Source organism: Notamacropus eugenii, chromosome 2, assembly GCF_028372415.1.
Source record: "Notamacropus eugenii isolate mMacEug1 chromosome 2, mMacEug1.pri_v2, whole genome shotgun sequence".
Classification (NCBI taxonomy): domain Eukaryota; kingdom Metazoa; phylum Chordata; class Mammalia; order Diprotodontia; family Macropodidae; genus Notamacropus; species Notamacropus eugenii.
Window position 1 is genome coordinate 246,932,029 of NC_092873.1, and position 22,246 is coordinate 246,954,274.

General features: G+C 36.0%; 1 protein-coding gene across 1 annotated transcript in view; it reads left to right on the plus strand.

Annotated features, from left to right (window-relative positions):
• OPRM1 (opioid receptor mu 1) overlaps positions 1 to 20,580 on the plus strand; it is a 46,215-nt gene extending 25,635 nt beyond the window's left edge. Inside the window, exons 2-3 of the mRNA XM_072643750.1 lie at positions 16,183 to 16,535; positions 20,054 to 20,580. Of these exons, the coding sequence (XP_072499851.1) occupies positions 16,183 to 16,535; positions 20,054 to 20,580 (880 nt within the window). The remainder of the gene's footprint in view (positions 1 to 16,182; positions 16,536 to 20,053) is intronic.
• The last annotated feature ends 1,666 nt before the right edge of the window (positions 20,581 to 22,246 follow it).

The following is a 22,246-nucleotide window of genomic DNA, read 5'->3' on the forward strand; positions in this document are numbered from 1 at the left end:
ATAAAAGGTCTGTCTTCAACATATGTAATATTTCACATCCAAAGTCAAGTAAAGAGCTATGGAAACAATCTACAAAGAAGTAAGGGTGGAAACTGATTACAGTTTTCATTTAAATTTAACAAGTTGGACATTGATTTTCAATGATGGTAACTCCAAATGCTATTTGTTATGACAGTTATTCTGGCAAAGAGCCCATCCTTCTGAGTTTAGCTTTATTTCTAAGTGAAAATAGATTATTGAAATTTTGTTCTAGGTATGTGAGGGCCAAGCTATTTTTCCCTAAGAGCTTTCCTTTGTCAAATCAGTTATTTGAGTCACTTGCCTTCCAGGCCTGGGAAATAAGTTCTTGAAATGGAAGAGGGAGTAGATCAATATCTTAAGCCATATTCCACAATATACTTTAAATAGATATATAATCTTAATACCAAAGATCATTTCATTAAAAAAAATTAAAGAGAAGCAAATAACATAACTTTCAAGACTAAAGGTAAACAAAATATTCTTAACCAAACAAGAGATTGAAAATATTAAATAAATTTTGATTATATGAAGCTTCTTAACAAACAAAATCAGTGCATCTAAGATAAGAAGGGACTCACTCGATCATACAACAAGATGGAGGACTAGATATTTTCTCTAATCCCCCCAACCTCTTAAAACTTCCGCTAAAAAGAAATTATATACCAAAGATAAAGCAACTTTGGCCGTTTATGTGGTCTAAAATACCCAAAATCTGAAAGAAAAATCAACTCACTGGCCCTGAGTTCTCTGAATTGCTAGTGCTGGGTCAGAACACTAAGGCAAAGAGGGAGCCAGACAAAACACCAGGACGAGACACTTTGGGGGGGAGGTTGGACATTTCAAGATTAGCGAGAGGGATTGCGCAGCAAGCATTTCACTAAGCCTCAGGTAAAGCACAGCATCTGATCATCCAAAAGTCACTTGGGGAAGAGACCTAGGATGGTGAACACTGAATTGCTCAGCATGGCAGGAGACTAACATTCTGAGATTTAGACCCCAAAAAAAACCACCATTAAAAGAGACAGAGTCAGAAAGTAAGGAATGTAAAAAAAATTGGGGTGTTAGGGGAGACAGAGAGAAACTGAAATTATCAAAGATTTCAGCAAGAAGGAAACTTGAAGACATGAATAGATTAAATCAAAAAGGAAAACAATAATAATAAAATGAAATATGACTTTCAGATCTAACAAATGAGTGCAAGCATCTACAAATAATTACTGCAAAAAAAAAGGAAAATGATTCAGCATTTGATAAGTTAGAGGATCCTGTGGAATTTAGGGAAAGTTTAGAATGATGACATTCCTGATAACCATCATTCCTGAATGCTTCAAAAGAGAAATGAGAATTATGAGAGCAGAATTTTTGGCTTGCAGAGAAAAAATAATAGTCAAAATAGAAAAAAATATATTAATTGTGATGATCAATCTCACCAAAGAAACAGAAGAAAGAACAATAGAATAGGAATGCAAATAGACAAAAGCAAAGGACAACCTGGAAGATAAGCAAAAAATAATATTAAAAGAAAATATGCTCACTTTGCAAGCAAAATGTACTGATTTTGAAAACAGAATACTTAGAGACATAGATCACTAGGGCTCACAGACTGCTCAGGAGAGCATGACAAGACAAATAACTTTAACACCATAATGCAAGAAATAATAGAAGACAATTGTCTTCTGATCTTATGAATATAGAAAATGAAATACTAATTGAAAGAATTCAAAGATTACCTCCAGAATAAAAACTAAGGCTGTCAACTCCAACACACATAGTGGTTAAATTTAACAACTCAATTCAGAAACAAATTCTGTAAGCAACCAATAAAAAGAATGTCAAATAGAAATGAAAGGAAATTAAAATAAAAACAAGATTATTCTTCACCCATAAGAACGTGAGGAGGAAAAAAAAAAGGAATGGGTTCCTAAGAGCGACAGAGCTCAGGATACAACCCAAGGTGATCTATTCTGAAAATATGAACTTAACCATAACTGAAAAATTATGGAATTTAATAATAAAGAAATGTTTTAAGCATTTTTTTAGAAAGAAAACCTGAACTGAAGAGATTATTTGCTTTTCAAAAAAACCCCTAAACAGAAATGCAGGAGGAGTAAATAAAGGCAGTAGCCAAAGACAACAACAACAGAGTACAGCAGAGAGATCGGTAAAAAAAAATTCTTTCTAAATGTACACAAGGAGACAATGGTGAAGATGACAGTACACTTGCCAACCACTGTATCATTTTTTGTGAGACTTCATTACAAAATGGTAGTGTACATGAAAGACAGAGAATGAAGCAGAGAGATTGAGAGGAATATGTGATTTGTGGAGGTCAAATCAAGGGTAAGCAATGAGGGGAAGATGACCCCTGTGGTCTCAGAAAGATAAAAGTCTATAAGAGAATGAGTGAGGAAGAAGGAGGAAGGATTGAAAAAGGCAGAAATGGTTTATTAGGAGAGAAAAAAGAGATGTAAATGAGCAGGGCCCAAAGGAACTTGAAGTATAACTACTTGTGACAAAAAGAGTTATACTTAAAACTAAACTCCACTTGGAAATTCTTAGATATTCCTTGAAACTCTAACAAGTTATATTACAGTTTCAAGTTTTGGTCATATTAGGAGTTTCCTTATTTTAGAAAAATTAAATAAGTCTAAGTCATCTTGTGAACAAATGTATCTTTTTGGATAAATTAATCTGCCCTCAAATGTGAAAACACCATCATTAATGTTGGTTCAGTAGAAATTGTTTCAGCATATAACTAAAGAACAGGGCTTTGAAGACTAATGAGGATTATTTGCTTCACCAAATTAGTGGTTTATTCATGACTCCTTTTTTTCTCCCTACAAGTTGCTATTGAATTCTCCACAGGAAAAGCAAGATATTTTCCAAAATATAGCTGTGCCTGAAAATACTTAGAAAACATTCAACAAGCTGCTTTCGATTTCTTAGAAAAGTCCCAGGTCACCATGATGGCTAAAATATAAAAGACTATGCAATTCATGGATGGAAAACAACCATTATAAATACAAGGCTGTAACGAAGTCAAAATCTGTGGGAGCTAATGACATTAGATTTCATTTTAGTCTGATTAAAATTCGGGGAATTAAGTGCCCAAGTATTTGGAAAGAAAGAAATTTTTGCAATAAGGCTTCAGAGAATGGGTAGCTAATATTTGTCAATCAGGAGGTGAATTGGAGTCCTCTTGGATCTCCTTTAAATATGTATAACATTGACATAAGAGAAATTTAAAGAGGAAAGTATTATAATGGTATCATGGTACCTTCTAATTTGAAACGGCCCCTTAAAAATTGTCTTTAATACTGTCAATAAATCTTGAATGCTGTCAATATTTATGATAAATACTGTTAACACTATTAAAATACTGCACCTATAGTAGGATAGACAAACAAAAAATGCTCAGAAGAGAAACAAAATGTTCAGTTATCCCCTTTTGTTGCCCTCAAGTTACCAGACATACAAGAGGCCAGTTCTGGTTTTATTTAGCTAGGATCTCTCTATCTCCAGAAAAAAAAACAGTATAAGAATTTTATCAAATTCTGAAGTACTAAAAAAAGGGGTGGGTGGAAGTTTTCCATTGTTTTATCAATCTAATATTATTCTTCCTACCCAATCCATCTCATGGATTTCAGGAACTCAGCGTTCTGCAAAAAGAAGTCAACTCTGAAATTCATACCTCCTTAGCCCTGCCTCTAGGGTTCATCCCTCCATCTGGTTGGAAGAGGTAGAGAGTTGACATGTAAGCTAGAGCCTCTGTTTGAGGACAGCCAGAGAATTTACCTCATCATTTTCCACCTAGCTAATCTCCAGAAACTCATCATTCTCTAAGATCAAATTCTCTGAGATCCTTTCCCACTCTGGCTGCAGGACTCTGTCATGCCCCTAGACTGGTACTGTCCCTCTCCTCTTTTCAGCTTCTTTGTGTGTGTTGTCTTCTCCCATTAAAATGTGAGCTCCTTCAAGGTAGGGACTATTTTATGCCTTTCTTTCTATCTCCACCACTTAGCCCAGGGCCTGGCACATAGTAGATATTTAATAAATGTTTATTGACTCTGACTGACTCTGGCTAATATTGTGCTCTGAATTACTTGGGGCAAGCAATAGTAAAGGACAAGCCTTGGTGAGGCTTTGGAACAGGACTTTGGTGAAAACTCTGATTATTGTTGTCGAAGATGATAATATTAGTTAAATATTTATTTCTTGAATGGAGCTTTATTCAAAACAACACAATAATACATCATATAGTTCTTGTCCTCTAGGAACTTACAATCTATGGTACACATAAATGTGAATTTTTATATTTGTATGTATGAAACAAAGACAATGAGAAAGAGAGAAAAAGAGAAGGAGGAAGAGAGAGAGATACTGGTTTCTTTTATGTCCTTCAAAGATAGTAGGTAAATATCTACTTCAAGTTCATCATTGGTGAAGATAAATATCCTTTTTTTAAGATAGAATTATAATAAATTATTGAAATATATTGAAGATAGTTCAAGTTAAAACTTCCAAATATATATTTAAAAAACTGAAACCTTTGAGAGTTCATTTAGAGTAATTACAAACAGAGGCTTTAAAGTTTCAAATCTCATGATATTGATATTTTAACATGGATTTGAGACTTTTGATTAATTACTTTGATAATACATTTTTTTATACAAGAACTCATTTTAGAGATATAAGTAATCCGTCTAATTGAACAACTGATCACATTTATCAGTGTTGGCTATACAATTATATACTTTCTTATAATGTGAGAGTTTATAAATATACTTCTAGCAGAAGTCGGGGTGTGGTGCTATGCTGTGGTGGTGAGCAGGGTAGATGGGCTGTCAATCACTTTTACTCCTAAAGGCACTGGATCATGACTCCTATCTATTCTGTCACTCCTTTTCTGTCTCCTTTGCTGGATTTTCATCCATGTGATACTTGCTAATAGTGAGAGTCCCCCAAGTTTCTTCTCTTCTCCCTCTATTGCAGCCCTCTAGTCACCCAGATTCATTATTTTGGAGTCAACTTTGCAAGAGTATACTGATAAATGCTTAACAACCAGATATGACGTGATGTATATCATCAATATGTCTATATGCATATGTATATATCCCCACATATACATGTATGTATACCATATATTCTATACATATATAGTGTGTTTATAATCTCCAGTGCATATATGTGTGTGTATTTTCTGCATTTCAGTGATGGAGAAAATGTTAATAATGTAGATTAAACTTTAAAATGTAGGATCCACCCATATATATTATGTTATATATGGAGGACATATAACATATGTAATATACATATAGATAGGACACACACATATATATATAATATTATAAAAGCAAGATGCCCTTTAAGTTTAATTTACTTCATTAATATTTTCTGCATCACTTGTGTAGACAATCAACAAAACAGCAGATCAAGCCCTGATTTGTAGCTTTTGACAATTTTCAGAGTAAGAGCTTCCCCAGAAAATTTAATAATTGGCTCTGGCAGACCCCATATCTTTGTTCCTTTCTTGTTCCCCACCTCTTGATCTAATCAGTTGTGAAAGCTTTTCAATCTCCCTTTTACATTTCCCTTATTATCTCCACTTACCTGCACTCACAAAGCCAAGACTGAAAAGCCCTCATCACTGTCTACATGGAGACACATTCTATTGAAATAACCAACTGGCTGCTCTCTCTGCCTCCAGCTTTTTTTTTCACTTTTATGTATTTTATTTGTAACTTATGGAATAAAACAAGCATTTCCATGACATGATATCATAAAAAATGATTGTACATGAAACTGCAAATCTATTATGTGAAACTTGCGATTCTGTTTAAATATATAATGAAGTAATCATGTAAATTTCTTTTTCCCCCTTTTTTCCCTCTCCTCCCATCCTAGAGATGGCTACCATTAGACAAAAATATGTGTGCATATATGTATATATATCTTTATATATGTATATATATCTTTATATATGTGTATGCGTATATATGCTTCTATTTCGTTTATGAGTTCTCTGCCTCCAACTTTTGCCCTCCCCACCACACAACGGACAAAGGAATATTCCAAAGTCAAAAGTAAGATGGATCCTACCCTTTGCAAAAATATTCAGTGTTTCAGTGAAACAGTAACTAGGTTTCAGTGACAAGGCACATACTATTCAGCTAGACATTTACAAACCTCTACTGTCTCAATTTTATTACTTCTTTCACAGATTCCATGTTCCAGTCAAACTGAATTTCAAGCATGGAATGAGCTCCCTATTCACCTTGCTTCATAGAATCCCTCTTCCTTCAAAGCTCAGCTCAGAAATTACCACTTACAAAAAGTTTTTCCAAATCCTCCCCAGCCCTCAATTCCACTCCCAACCTTTTAGTGCTCTCTCTGCCCTGAAAGTCAGTCTCTATTTATTCAACAGTAATATATTGTGAGCAGCTAGGTGGCAACAGGAATAGAAAAATGGGCTTAAAATCACCAAGACGTCTTCCTGAGTTCAAATCTGGCCTCAAACACTTACTAACTATGTGACCCTGGTCAAGTCACTTAACGCTGTTTGTCTCTGTTTCCTTGTCTGTAAAATGAGCTGGAGCAGGAAGTAAACTACTCCGGTATCTTTGCCAAGAAAACCCCAAATGGGGTCACGATGTTCCTGAAATAACTGAATAACGCCAACAAAAATATGTTCTCCAAAAGGGGCAGGAGAATATTGTCATTTTCTCAAAGGACAAAGATCTTTATTTTTGTCTTTGTATTCCTAGTGACTACCACAGCACTTTGTATGCAGCTTCACTAAAGCCATGTTGGTTGAAAGACCCCAAAAAATCATTCAGCAAGATGTCCAAGCTAATATTGAACCGCCTCATGATTTCATCTGGAATTGAATCAAAATGAATTCTAATTCTTCCTCCCACACACTAGTTGTATAATTATAAGTCACTTAACCAACCACAGCCTTAATTTCCTTATTTATAAAATGGGAATAACAGTAGAACTTGCCTCACAGAAAGATGACACAGTGGATAAAGACCTGGACCAGGAGTCAGAAAGATCTGAGTTCAAATCTAGCCTCAGTTACTTAGTAGCTGTGTGACCCTAGGCAAGTCACTTAATTTCTCCCTGCCTCAGTTTCCTTCTCAGTAAAATAGGGATAATATTAGCACTACCTCCTCATGGTGATTTTGACAATCAAATGAGATAATATTTGTAATGCACTTTGCAAATCTTAAAGCACTATAAAAATGCTAGCTGCTAGAAGGAGCAATTGAAATGAGAGAGTATCTCTCAAATAGAGCAATTGAAATGAGAGAGTATCTCTCAAATACTCTGCAAACATTACAGCACTATATAAATGTTAGTTAACGTTGATTATCTTCTGTCTGTGGAATATCCTACGTTCACTATGAAGGAGTAACATTTTTCCAGGTATTCTCTCCTTTGGAGGCATGACGGTGTTGGAGTCAGCTCAAACAGGCTCAAGATAGCTGACTGTTAAATTTTCAGTGTGTATGCATCTTAGAAATTGGCAGCAAATGCTACAAATTAGGGCTTGAGTTACTGTTTTCTTGGTTGTCTAGATTTAAGAAAATGATAGAGAAAATGTTAATGATTCAGATTAAGCTTAATATATGTATACATATGTATACATACATACATACATACATGTATATATCCTGCACCAAAGAGCCAGTTGTTAAACATTTACTAGCATAGAATTCATTAAAGCTCTTTAAGTAAAGTCTGGATGACCATTCAGGTATGTTGTAGTGAGGATTCATTTTCTAGTATTTGTCAAAATAGATGGCCACTTAAGTCTTTTTAAATTAGCCCTTTGTCTGGTATATAGTAGGCACTTAATAAATGTTCATTGAATGAATTCTGAAGTTCTGTGTGTGAAAGTATATGAGAAGGGGAAGAAAAGATAGAGAAAGAGGGAGGTGCAGAAGCACAGACAGACAGTCAATCTCAATAACAAAGTGATATTTCTCTATTTCATGTCCTGTTCTAGATATCTAAACTTCCCTGTGAAGTACATACAAAAGCCACAGGGCCTGATAACAGCAGTACTCCTATCTACAAGACTAATTGGCTTATCTGAAATCTGATCCCTTTATTTTTCATTCTGAGACATAGAAATAAGAGAAATGTCTCCTATTCAATCGTGACATAAAGTATGTATCTACCCACTCTCTTAATCAACTAATCAGTTAACATGCATTTATTAAGCACTTACTGTGTACCAGACCCTATATAAAGAACTGGAGATACAAAAATAAAATGACTGTTCTCAAGAAACTTTACATTAAATCATGGCAGATACAATGGACATATATATATATTATATATATATATACACATACACATATATAGAGTAAATGTAAAATAATCTGATGAGGAACAATCCCAAACTAACACTGGATAGCCCCTTTCTTCCACTACATCAATGGCTGGCTTTTGTGTAGAACAACCTATTTTTTTTTATGATCTAATAGATAAATGGTTTTCTTTTTTCCCACTTAATAGTATTTTTTTCCAATTACATGTAGAGATAGTTTTCAACAATCATTTTTATAAGATGTTGGTTTCCAAATTTCCCTCCCCAAGACAGCAAACAATCTGATATAGGTTATACATGTGTAATCATATTACATATTTTTCCATATTAGTTACGTTGTGAAAGGAGAATAAGAACAAAATGGAAAAATCACAAGAAAAAAAATAAACAAAAAAAGTGAAAATAGTATGCTTTGATCTGCATTCAGAATCCGTAGTTCTTTCTCTGAATATGAATTGCATTTTACATCATGAGTCTTTTAGAATTGGATCACTGAATTGCTGAGAAGAGCTAAATATATCATAATTGATCATTGTACAGCATTGCTGTTACTGTGTATAATGTTCTCCTGGTTCTGCTCACTTCACTCAGTATCAATTCATGTAAGTCTTTCCAGGTTTTTCTGAAACCTGCCTGCTCTTCATCTCTTCTAGCACAATAGTATTCTATTACATTCATATACCACAACTTGTTCAGCCATTCCCCAGTTAATGGGCATTCCCTCAAATCTTTGCCACCACAAAAAGAGCTGCTATAAATATTTTTGTACATATGGGGTCTTTTTCCCTTTTTTATGATCTCTTTGGGATACAGACCTAGTAGTGGTATTGTTAGATCAGAGTATGCATAGTTTCATAACCATTTGTGCATAGTTTCAAACTGCTCTCCAGAATGGTTGGATCAGTTCACAATTCCACCAACAATGCATTAGTGTTCCAAGAACAGCCTATTCTTGACATGTATTCACATTTTTCAGACTGGATAATCACAGGGTAGTCTAGGTGCTTATTTGACTATTCTTCCCCTCTACATTTTCCCGCAATTTGGGGTAACACATTTTTATTTCATTAAACTGAATCTGCTCCACAAATCCTGGGCATTAAATAGGGATTCTCTAGGCCAGCTTGGTGATGCAGTAGATAAAGCACTGGCCCTATAGTAAGGAAGACTCATCTTCTTTAGTTCAAATCTGGCCTTAAATACTTAACTAGCAGTGTGACCCTGGGTAAGTCACTTAACCCTGTTTGCCTCTGTTTTCTCATCTATAAAATGAACTGAATAAGGAAATAAACTATTCCAGTATCTTTGCCAGGAAAGCTCTAAATAGGGTCACAAAGAGTCTGAAACAAATGAACAGCAATTCTTGGAACTCTCTTGTCATTCTTATTCTCCATTTTAAATAAGAGATGTGCTTTGGTTTGTTTTGTTCTTTCTGAGAGGTAAAATCTACATGAAATTTGAGGCAGATGTGAGAAACTTAAGTGGCATATGGTACATAACAATGGTGCATGCACACACACACACACAAACACACACACACACACGAAATACTAAGTGAGTTCAATAAAAATACAGCCTCTCTTTGAGTAATGATAGGGAAAAGCTGCAAAAATATCATTAGTTACACTGCCCTGGCTTGACAACAGCCCAGAACATAAAGGGGATCCAAAGTAGAGCAGGTGTCCTGCTACACTTCCTATTCATTTCTACTTTTACAATGAATTCCATACCTAGGGGACAAGGCTATTTAAAGAACTTGTTCCAAATGGCCAGCTGGGTTCTAAAATAGTTTTTCGCTCATTTCCAAAATTTTCAGAAGTTCATCCTTAGTCATAAAGAATTTTTATTTCTAGAGTCAGAAAGAGTTCATGGTCAATTCAAAGTCAGATTCAAAAGGAACATTTTGGGGGGGAAACTGTCTTGAACAGACTTTTTTTTTCTTTTCATGAATCAAATTAAGTTCAGTTAAAAAGGAAACAGAAACATATCATGAATCTGGACTTAAGCCTGGGCTGGATTTTGAGTTAGAAAACCTGGCTTCTGTTGCTTCCTACTTGTGTGACCTTTAAAAAAATTCACTTTTCCTTAGCGTCTTCCTTTGTAAAATGAAGAGGTTGGACTCTGCTCTCCCAGATCCCTATCAGCTCAAAATTTATGCTTCTATGATCTTAAGGTTCCCCACTCTTCCATGGATTATCTGTTTGGTCTGTAAAAGAGTAATGATAATTCTTATAGTTAGTCACCAAGGCTTTCTTAAGTGCTTACTATGTACCAAGCACTGTGCTAAGCACGAGGCATAAAAAGAAAGACAAAACTTTGAGCTTGCAAAGAGCTCAAATTCTCTCTGGAGAGAGAGTGAAAAAAAACAATGTAAATAAATGTTATACATACGTGTGCATAAGACTGGAAAAGTATGAAAGGATCAGATTGTGAAGGGTTTGAAATGCCAAATAAGAGTTTATATTTTATCATATAGGTAATAAGAAGCCACTGCAGTTTATGCAGTAGGATGACATGATCAATCTTGTCCTTTGGGAAAATCACTTTAATTGTTAAATTGAAGATTGATTAGAATGGGAAGAGATTTGAGTCAAGCAGACCAATTAGAAAGATGTTGCAAAAGTCCAAATGAACGGTGATGAGGGCTAGTATAAAGATGTTGGCCAACATTTAATCAAGAAGTCAACAAATATTTATTAAACACCTATTGTGATTCTTCTTTACTACATGACTAATGTGAAAAATATGTTTAATATGAATGTATATGTACAGCCTATATCAGATTGCACACCGTCTTGGGGACGGGGGAGAAGTGGGAGGGAGAGAAAATTTAAAACTCAAAAGCTTGTGGAACTGAATATTGTAAGCTTAAAATAAATAAATACATTTTTTAAAATTGAAGGAAAAATAAAATACCTATTGTGCACCAGACACTGTCCTAGGTATTGGAGATATAATGAAATTGTTGCTGCTCCCAAGGAGCTTACATTCAGTTGGGTGGACACAACATGTATCTATAAGTATATACATATTTCTGGAAAGGAAAGGACATATATGAGAGATATTGTGAAGATAAAAATGACATAATTTAGCAACAAATTGGGTATGTGGGATGAGTGCTAGTGAGGAGTTAAGGATGATGATGAAGTTATAAGCCTGGGTGACTGAGAGAATGGGGTTATCCTATGTAGTAATAGGAAAGTTAAGGAAAAGATGTTAAGTTCTGTTTTCAGTTTGAGAAACCTATGAGGAATCCAGTTTGAGATATCTAAAAGGAAATTGGTGATGTGGGCCTAGGAGCTAAGGAGAAAGATTAGGGATGAATTTATAGATCCAGGAATCAATAATCTGCACAGAGATGAGTTGAACCATGGGAATTGATGAAGTCATCAATCAATACAGTATAGATTAGGGGGAAAAAAGAGGTCTCAGGTCAGAGTCTTGAGGTCAAAGGTCCCTATCAGTCCAAAGTCTATGATCCCAGAGTTACCCTGGTTAATGGACATGACCTGGATGAAAAATCAAGAAAAGGAGACTAAGGAGAGATAAGACAGATAGAAGGAGAACTAGGAGACAATAGTAAGAACTAAGAACATTAGGAGAGTATCCAGTAGGAGAAAGTGACCAATAGAGTCAAAGGTGCAAAGAGATCAAGAAGTATGAGGCAATTAAATGATAACTGGTAACTTTGAAGAAAGAATTTCAGTTGACTGATGCACTACACCTCTCAGAAGGTAGTGCCATAGACAGAACACTGCACCTGGAGTCAGAAAGACCTGACTTCAAATCTGAACTCAGATATTTACTAGCTGTGTGACCCTGGGCAAGTCACTTAACCTCTGTTTGCCTCAGTTTCCTCAACTGTAAAATGGGGATATTCATAGCATGTACTTCCCAGGGTTATTGTTAGGATAAAATGAAATAAAATGAAAATGCATTATAAATAAATAAATAAATAAAATGATAAAATGAAAAGTGCTTTGCAAACCTTAAAGCACTATATGAGTGCTAGCTGTTATTACTATTACTGTATAAGAACATGTCTTAAAGCTGCAAAGCACCAAATAAATGAACATTATTGTTATTATCACTACAATTGGCAGGGAATTGGGGGAGGGGATTGGAGGTAAACAAACCTGTGGTTTCATTGGTATAAGAAACTCCCAATAAGAAAACTCTCTCTGTCAAAGAGGGTTGACACATATTCTACAATTTACAATCTTAGAAATTTACTTGGGAGCATTGAAATATTAAGTTACTCAGGTTTACACAGTCAGTATGTTTTTGAAACAAGGTCTTCCTAGCTCCAAAGCCCACTCTTCATTCATTTAATATTATTATTATCATCATTATTATTACAAGAACCATTCTGATCATTTACAATCAAATATGTGCATATAGAGCTAGCTTTCTCATCAATTTGTTGGTTATGTAATATCTATGTAATATCCTCTAAAATGTGTCCCATCATCTGACACAGTCCCCAAAATTCTAACCATTGGACTCACTCCTAGAATTGAGGGACTTTACTAAAAATCAAACTTATCTGAGAGAACTCACTCATAAGTCCACTGACACATTAGTGTGAATTCATTTATCAGTTTACCTAGTCACCTAAACAAGACCCTTATGAGGATGGAAAACAGAATAGTTAAGTTTTGAAGGGGCTAACATGGGTGAGGAGAGGAAAGAACCGTGGACCACTGCCTAAGAATGTTGGAAGATTCTATGATGATCAGCCCTGAAAATCCAGAGTAGAGCATGAAGGCAGGTGCGTACCACAAAACAATTTCGCACAAGGCTGGTCTTAGATTATTTATGGCCATACATTCCAAGTATAGAAAACCAGATTGAGATCCAACACTTAGCACAGTATCTGGCATGGATGAAATGTTTAGTTAAAAGTTTATTAACTGATCAGTTGATTGAAGGTCCACTTCTATAACTTTTTATGTCTGCCAGTAACTTGACACAAAATTGGAAACCACTCACATGGTGAAAAATAAAGAAATTCTCACGGAGATTCTATAACTACAGGGATAAACTTACTTAAAAATTTGAGAAAAGTAAAATCTTCTGTCAATTTCCAATGATGTTATCCCAGATTAGGCACTTGGCTGCTGACACATATTAGTCTGAGTTTTTGTCAGGATGTTGATCTGGACATTCCCGAACTAACAACAGCATCCAAGGGTCCCCACTTTCACAATCACGCTCCTTTCTTCTTCCTCTCCTTTCCTTCTCTCAAATCTCCATTCTATGGTCCATAGTATTGGTTCCCACTCAGTTTGCAGTAATGAATTCCCACTCTTGTCCAAGCATTTCACAACATGCATACATCATTCCATTGTGATCATGTTCATACAACTATGACAGGACTGGAAATAATTGAAACAGTTCATTGTTCTGATCAGCTGCATTTTTGTAGTGTTTGGGGGTTTGCAAAGCACTTTGTAAATATTATTACATTTGGTCATATTCCCACTTTTCAGATAAGGAAATTGAGAGAGACTAAATGATTTTCCCAGACCCAAAGTAAGTAAGGTAGGAAATAACTTTGACAGGGATTTGAACTCAGGTCTTTTCTTGTCCAAGTTCAGCATTATATCCACTATACCACCTAGTTACTTATGAGTCTGGGAAAGGAGATGTGGAGGTACACACTCTCCCCTCCCCAGGCCTGCTTAATAAACCACAAGAAATTAGAAAGACTGAATCTCTGGAGCACGACTGATTATATTTCAGCAATGTAGACAAAGACCAGTGACTCAATTTGTGAGTAATTGGAAGAAGAAGAAAAAAACTTGAGTCAGTTCTGAAAAGAGCTGTTTGGCTTTAAATGAAGAAAAATTAAGCAGTGCCTTAGTTATTTTTTAATGCCAATTGGGATAGTTTCAGTAGATAAATATGCAATTTACTTTGCATGACACATAGGACAGAGAACCTAATTTTGTTCAATTTCATCTCAGTGAAGGAGAAAATGATTTTTAAAAAAATTAAATAACCATACAGCAAGAAGCTCTGAATTCCAAGATAAGAGAACAGGCTGAGATGTGTTATGATGAGTCACCAAGCTAACAGTGAAGGAGCTGATATTTAACATAAAACACTCTGTTATAGAAAAAGATAAGGTATAAAATGTAGATTCTGCTTGGTAGAAAAGTGACTAATGCAGCAGGAAAGTCTTTAGACCAGTCATGTCTATAATAAATGGCTACCTAGCAATAGTGTTCTTTCTCTTCTGCTCAGAAACACCATTAAAACCTGCTTCTGATCAAGGCCAGTGATATCAAAGCTTAAAGCTACACAGACAATTTCTTTTTATCTAAAAAGAAACTCTTCAAAATTGTGTTCCTTAGTTTGTTATTTTTTAAAACCTCATAAAAATAAAAATGCTCTAGCTACTTAAGTTAAAGACAATTTATTCCTTTCTTTCTCTTTATGAAAGATTAATTTCTGAAGAAATTACCTGAGGTAATGATGTAGGTTGTAGAGTCAAAGAAATCCTGGCTTCTTATCCCATTCAGAAATATACATGCTGTATTACCCTAATCTCTACGTGCTTCAGGTAATTTAGTAGAATATATCTACTAAGTCATGATCAGGTTGGAATGGAGTAAGTTCAAACACTGAGAAAATCACAGGGTCTTTTCATATTCTAGGTAATTAGGTGGTACAGAGAACAGAGCATTGGCTATGGGATCAAGAAGACCAATTCAAAGACTGCCTCAGACACTTTCCAGCTGTGGGACACCAGTCAGTAAACTCTCTCAGTCTCCGTTTCATTCTCTCTACAACAGGGATGCTAACAGGATCTACCTCACAGGGCTGTGATGAAGATCAGATGAGATAACAAAAGTAAAGCACTTTGCAAACCTTAAAGCATCGTATAAATAATAGCTACCATTAGTTTTACATTGGCTTTCTAGATTGCCTAGTCCAAATATTTGCTTCATGGATTCACTATTTCTTTCATAGAGTCAATTCAGTACAAGTTTTTCAATATTACCCTATCACTGAAGGTTTTTAAAGGGTTTCTGATAATCAGAAGAAAAAACTGAGGGGGAGAATTCTTACAAAAATTTGGTTGACCTCAGCCAGTAAGATTCGGTTAACTTCATTTATTTATTTAAATAACTTCATTTATTTACTTCATTTATTCTTTACATCTGCAACGCTTAGATTAGATTACAAACTGCACTATACTTCAGCTGCCTTGTCTTAACTATAAGTTTATTTGATGTAAAGATCATATATAAATTTCAAATGCTACAGAAAAAAATTATAATTATTAGTCTATGTCTGTGAAATAGAATTTTTACACACACACACACACACACACACACACACAGACATTGCAGCAAATCATTAACTCTTTCTAGGTCTCAATTTCTTTGTCTGTAAACTGAAAGCATTAGGCCATATTATCTAGGGTCCCCCCAGATCCAAGATTCTGGAGTCTATCAACTTATGAAAATGTTATTATAATAATAACTACCATTTTTATGGTGTTTTAAGGTTTGGAAAGCACATTATAAATATTTTCTCCTTTGATCCTCACAACAATCCTGGAAGATAAGGACTAGCACTGTCCCCATTGAAACTGAGGCAGGCAGAGGTTAAGTGACTTGTCCAGGTCACAGAGTAAGAGATCTTCTTGATTTGAAAACTGATTCTTTATTTATTAAGCCATCTTATAGCCTTGTCTGACAAGCAAAAATAATGCAAGATTTTCTCTTTGCACTCTCATGAAAGTAGAATTTTTGTTAAATTACTTTGGGTTATTTCACTGAATCTATGATCACTCTCCCTTCATTTTCCAGATACACCAAGATGAAGACAGCCACCAACATCTACATTTTCAATCTAGCCCTGGCAGATGCCCTAGCAACCAGTACACTGCCCTTCCAAAGTGTCAACTACTTGATGGGCACCTGGCCCTTTGGCACCATCCTCTGTAAGATTGTAATCTCCATAGACTACTATAACATGTTCACCAGCATCTTTACTCTCTGCACCATGAGTGTCGATCGGTACATTGCTGTCTGCCATCCAGTCAAGGCTTTGGATTTCCGTACTCCCCGAAATGCCAAAATTGTCAACGTCTGCAACTGGATACTTTCCTCAGCCATAGGTCTACCAGTCATGTTCATGGCAACCACAAAATACAGGCAAGGTTGGTAGTGGTTTGGAGGGTGGAGGTGCAGTATAAAATGTGGGCAGATTTGATTAAAGCAGATTTGGAGGTGGCAATATGCTTTGATCAATGTTTGATCGTGTACTTGCTCTAATTCTCTGATAGGCAAAATGATGTAGAAGAGAGATGGCCACCCCTGAATTTAGGAAGACTTAGATTGAATTTCTGCCTGTGACATAGGCTAACTTTGTGACCATAAGGAAGTCATTTAACCTTTCAGTGTCCTAGACAACTCTCTAATTTACAGATTAATGGCCAACTTGTATTGGAAAAAGAAATTGTGATATCCTTTTTTTCTAAGCTTATAAAATCAAAGATCCAGCCCAAAGACAGTAGCCAAAGGAAATCCAATATTCTAGTAAAACTAGAACCTTGTTAACAATGGGTCTTCTCCTCTATAGGTTGCAACTGATCCATGTTCATCAATCTTAAAAAATTATTGTCCATGTACTCCTATAAAACCACCGTAGGGGATCTACCCAATGTGCTGGTGGCCTTCTCATTTTTGTGATATCATATTAATGTCAATAAAACACACAAACACAATGAAGCCATGAAACAGTCATCAGAATGAAATGTTATAGAAATAAATGCATTTACTTCTTGGTTGCCAAGAGCCTAAAAAGGATTTGGGGCAAAAGATTTTCTTTAATTTTTTTAAATAATTGGCATATAAAAAGGTAAATGTATTATCTTCATTCCTGAGGATATAGAGGAAATAAACAAGAGAGGAAAGGTACCAGAGAGGATGGAAAATGTTTTAAGAGGAGCTTAATAGAGAATGGAAAAGGCTTCATGTAGATTGTGGGATTTAAGTCCCCCTTAAAGGAAACTAGGTAAACCTAGATAGAGATAAAGAGGGAAAAATTCCAGGCATGAGAACAGCCAGAGAAAATGCCCAGAGAAAAAAGATGGAGTGTCTTGTTCATGGAACCTCAAGGAGGCCAGTGTCACTAGACCAAAAAGAACATGGAAGAGATTGGAAAGATAGAAAGATTAAGAAGAACTTTAAAGAGCAAATAAAAAAATTCATATTTGTTCCTGGCGATGATAGAGAGCTACTAGAGTTTATTGAATAGGGGATGATATGGTTACAACTGTGCTTTAGGCAAATCACTCTGGTGGTTAAATGGATGATAGATTAAAGTGCAGTGTATCAGGTAATAGAGGGCCTGAACCAGAGTAGTGGCCAATGTAAGAGGAGAGAAGGTAATGAATTTGACAGATGATGCAAAAGTGAAATCGATAAATATTAGCTGAAGATTAGATGTGGGGGGAGGGAGAGGTAAAAGACAGGCGTTCAAGATGACTTCTTACTTGTGAACCTAAGAGACTAGGAGGGTGATATTAACCTCTACAGTAATAAGAAAATGGGGGGTGGGATTTAGGGAGAAAGATAATGAGTTCAGTTCTAGGTATGTCTACTGGACATCTTGTTTGAGACATCTGAAAGGCATTTGAGGGCACAAGACTGAAGATCAAAGGAATGATTGGGGCAATATAGGTAGATTTAAGAACAGTCAGTATTGAGACGGCAATTAGATCCATGAAAACTGATAAGAGACCAAGTGAAGTAGTATAAAGTGCAAAGAGGGGGTGCCAAGGACAGAACTCTTTGAGATACCTACAGTTAAAGGATGTGTTTTAGATAAGCATCTAGCAAAGGAGACTTAGAAGTAGTGATCAAATAAGTAGGAAGAGAACCAGAAGAGAGTGGTGTCTCAAAAATCTAAAGAGAAGAAAGTATCAAGGAGAAAAGGTTTTTCAGTAGTAGCAAAGGCTACAGAAATGTTTAGAAGAATGAAGACTGACAAAGGGCCACAAGATTGGGCAATTAAGAGATTATTGGTAACTTTGAAGAGAGGAGTTTTGATGGACTGATAAAATCAGAAACCAGATAATAAGAGGTCAAGAAGAGAGTGAGAGGAGAGAAAGTGAAGGCACCCATTGTAGATAGCTTTTTAAGGCATTTAACCACAAAGGATAGAAGAGATATAGGGTTATATTTAGCAGGATAGAAGGATCAAGTGAGGATTACTTGCCTGTCATCAGGATGGTAGAGACATGGGCATGTTTATTGACAGTAGAGAATGAGTCAGTAAACAGGAAAAGACTGAAAATGAGTTTTTTTTCTGTAAAATATGAGGCAAGTTTCTCAGCTGAGAATGTGGGGGAGGTAGAGGGAAATCAAGGGAGGAAGAAAGGATGTAAAGATTTGGAAGAACTGCAGGGGAGAATGGGATAGTGAGTTACAAGGCAGGTTTTAGAAGGAATCCCTAGCAGCAATTTGAGTCCAGGTGATGTCATGTAACTTAAACTTGTGGTAGATCCAGTCAGGACAGTTACGTGATTTTCTTTACTTTCATTCAGCAACATGTACATAAAAGCAAAAGTGGTGAATGATGGAAGTGATCCAAGCCTGAGGTTTGGTAGGGCATAATCAGTGAAATGACAGGGGGAAGAAGGATTCAGGAAATAAGGACAATAGAGTTGTATTGTTTCACTGGTGGGTAAAGATGGGAAAAATAAGAAAGAGTGGCTAAGGCAAGGGAGATGGCCTGGGAGAGAATTAAGCAATAAGAGATTGGCCGTCAGGGTGCAGACAAAGATCGTGGTTTTATAAGGGAAGGAAGAGAGTGGGAAAGGTGAAAAGCTACAAGATTATAATCAGAGAAGGGGATTTCAGAATTCTTGAATGTTAAATTTTGTGGGTGATGGCAAGATTAATGGTATGGCCATCTTTGTGGTGACTGAGGTGGAGTGGAGACATGAGAAATGAGTAGGTTGAGGAATTAAGTGGTTAGAATGTTTAAGAGGGAGTAAGTATATATGTTGAAGTCCCTTGACAGGAGGCAAGAGTTGGGAAAGAGAGAGACATGAGCTAAGAAAGGAGAAAGTAGGAGGAGTGTCGTGGAGTGCACTAAGTTTCTGATTGATTTTTGGCTAGAACCAGAGATGCTGATGAATGTTTAACAACTAGCTCTCAGTGGGGGGACATATTCCACACTTCTAATTTTAATTTGTATTATTAACATTTTTCATCACTTTCTTGAGTCCTGATTTGTAGTGCTCCACTATTTCCAAAGTGCAAATGCTCACAATGAAATTTTACCAATAATTTCATGAGTGGTAGGAACTGGCTCCAGTACACCCCTGGCTAGAACCCTTGTGCCAAAATTATGGAAGGACATAGACAAGACTTACACAGGGTTGAGAGGCATGGATGGATTGGAATCTGAATCACTGGAGGGAATATCCACATCACCAAGATCACAGATACTTTGAATATCTAAGAAAAATCATGACATAGACAATTCAAACCAAAACATCTTTCCTTAAATATGCAGATAAGTGAAACATTTCATTATAATATGTAGGCATAGCCTTAGCTCTTATCAAGAGTCCTTATCAATAAACACCTGTAGCAATGATTAAAAACCACCAAAAATATTCAGCAATGCCATTGCTTATTCTTCTTTATAATTCTTGCATTCTAGGTTCCATTGATTGCACACTCACATTTTCCCATCCAACTTGGTACTGGGAAAACCTGCTGAAGATCTGTGTTTTCATCTTTGCCTTCATCATGCCCGTCCTCATCATTACTGTGTGTTATGGTCTGATGATCTTGCGCCTCAAGAGTGTCCGCATGCTGTCTGGCTCCAAAGAGAAGGATAGAAACCTGAGAAGAATCACCAGAATGGTGTTGGTGGTAGTAGCTGTGTTCATAGTCTGCTGGACCCCCATTCACATCTATGTCATCATTAAAGCCTTGGTTACCATCCCTGAAACTACTTTCCAGACTGTGTCCTGGCACTTCTGCATTGCTCTAGGGTATACAAACAGCTGCCTTAATCCAGTCCTGTATGCATTCCTGGATGAAAACTTCAAGAGATGCTTCAGAGAGTTCTGCATCCCTACTTCCTCTACAATTGAGCAACAAAATTCAACTCGAATTCGCCAAAACACTCGGGACCACCCCTCCACAGCCAACACTGTGGATAGGACTAACCATCAGGTATGACTAGTTGTTGAGATGTCATCTCCAGAATCACTTATTCCCCTGAGGGTGACTTGAATTTGAAAATTTCATAATTTACTACTGAGTTCCAATTGTAAAGTTTCAGATGGGGGTCAAGAGTGTGTGTGTGTGTGTGTGTGTGTGTGTGTGTGTGTGTGTGTTAGGATAAGGCAGTTTATCTTTCCAGACTTAGTAAGTCCATATATGTTCTTGTGCGTAGTCACACAAGTACAAACATACTTAAATGAAAAAGAAAGTAGCTGGAACAATCATTTTTTTCTATATCTCAGTTTCCAAAGTACTTCTTTTTTAAATCTATGGCATCCTCATATCACTAGCATAGCTAGAAAAATAGTTCCAGTCTAGGGTTTGGTTCCAAATCTCCAATATTAGAATGAGTCTATATATTTGTAATATATTGAAATGGCCCTGGACTCAAAATTTTAAGAAAAAAAACACCTTGAATTGTAGCCTTGGTTTTGTTACTGACTAGGCTTAGAGTGAGCTATTTCATCATTCTGGGACTCAGATTCCTCATATATCAAAAGAGAGGTTTGAACTAAGTGACCTTCAAGTTATCTCCCAGTTCTGAAAACCCTATGAATCTATGTCTCCTTTCCTCAGAACTTTATGAATTTTCATGCATGTCCATGACCACTGTCATTTTCATCTGAAATCATTCTGACCTTGATGCTGTCCTTGGTGACACCGTATGACCTCAATACTCATACCCAACTAAAATTGTAGGAATAGGAACTCTCAAAATCACATTGTACCTTTGAATTTGCTACAAAGAGGTATTGTTTTCACTTCATGTTAATGACATTAACCAGTTCTCAAGGAAATAGAACTTTTGTTTCCAAGAGAGTCTATAGAATAGACTGCTAACTTGCAAAAATGAATGAAAAGAAAGGTATGCAGGTGTGTGTGTGTGTGTGTGTGTGTGTGTTTTAATGTTATTTGTTTCAACTTCTATTTCAAATATTAGAAACTAGGCAGGTGGTAGAGATGACTTGTTTCCAGGATGTCTCCTATTTGCCTCTTTGGGATACTTTTAGCAGTCCTTTCAATCTAGTTCCTTTTTCTCTGCTCTCTTCTTTTCCGGGAAAGTTTGAATGGATCTTCCAAAACTCAGTACAGTGCAGAGATTATTGACCTAGGGAATAAGAACTTATTTATGTACACACACATATAAGCACATACACATATATCACTATATAATAACACATGTGTAAATATAGCATATAAATGCAGTTATCAAATGTACATATGTAACTCTATGTGGCATATATAATCTTAATATAATTAGCTTTTTAATCCTATATATTTTATTTTATGCACTGAAAAATGTTACTCTGAGAAGGCATCCATAGGCTTCTTTAAATTGTCAAAGGAGTCCATGTCACACACACATACACACACACACACACACACACACACACACTATACAAAAGGTAAAGAAACTTTACAGTAAAAGGTTATTATAGAATGCAATTTGTATGATTAGACAGTAAGGCAGTTCTGTGGATAAGGCACAGCACTTGGAATCTAGGTAAACCTGAGTTCAAATCTCCCCTCAGACACTTACTAGCTATTGTAACCCTGGGCTAGCCATATGATCATGGCCTGACTCAGTTTCCTCATCACTAAAATGGAGTTAATGATAATA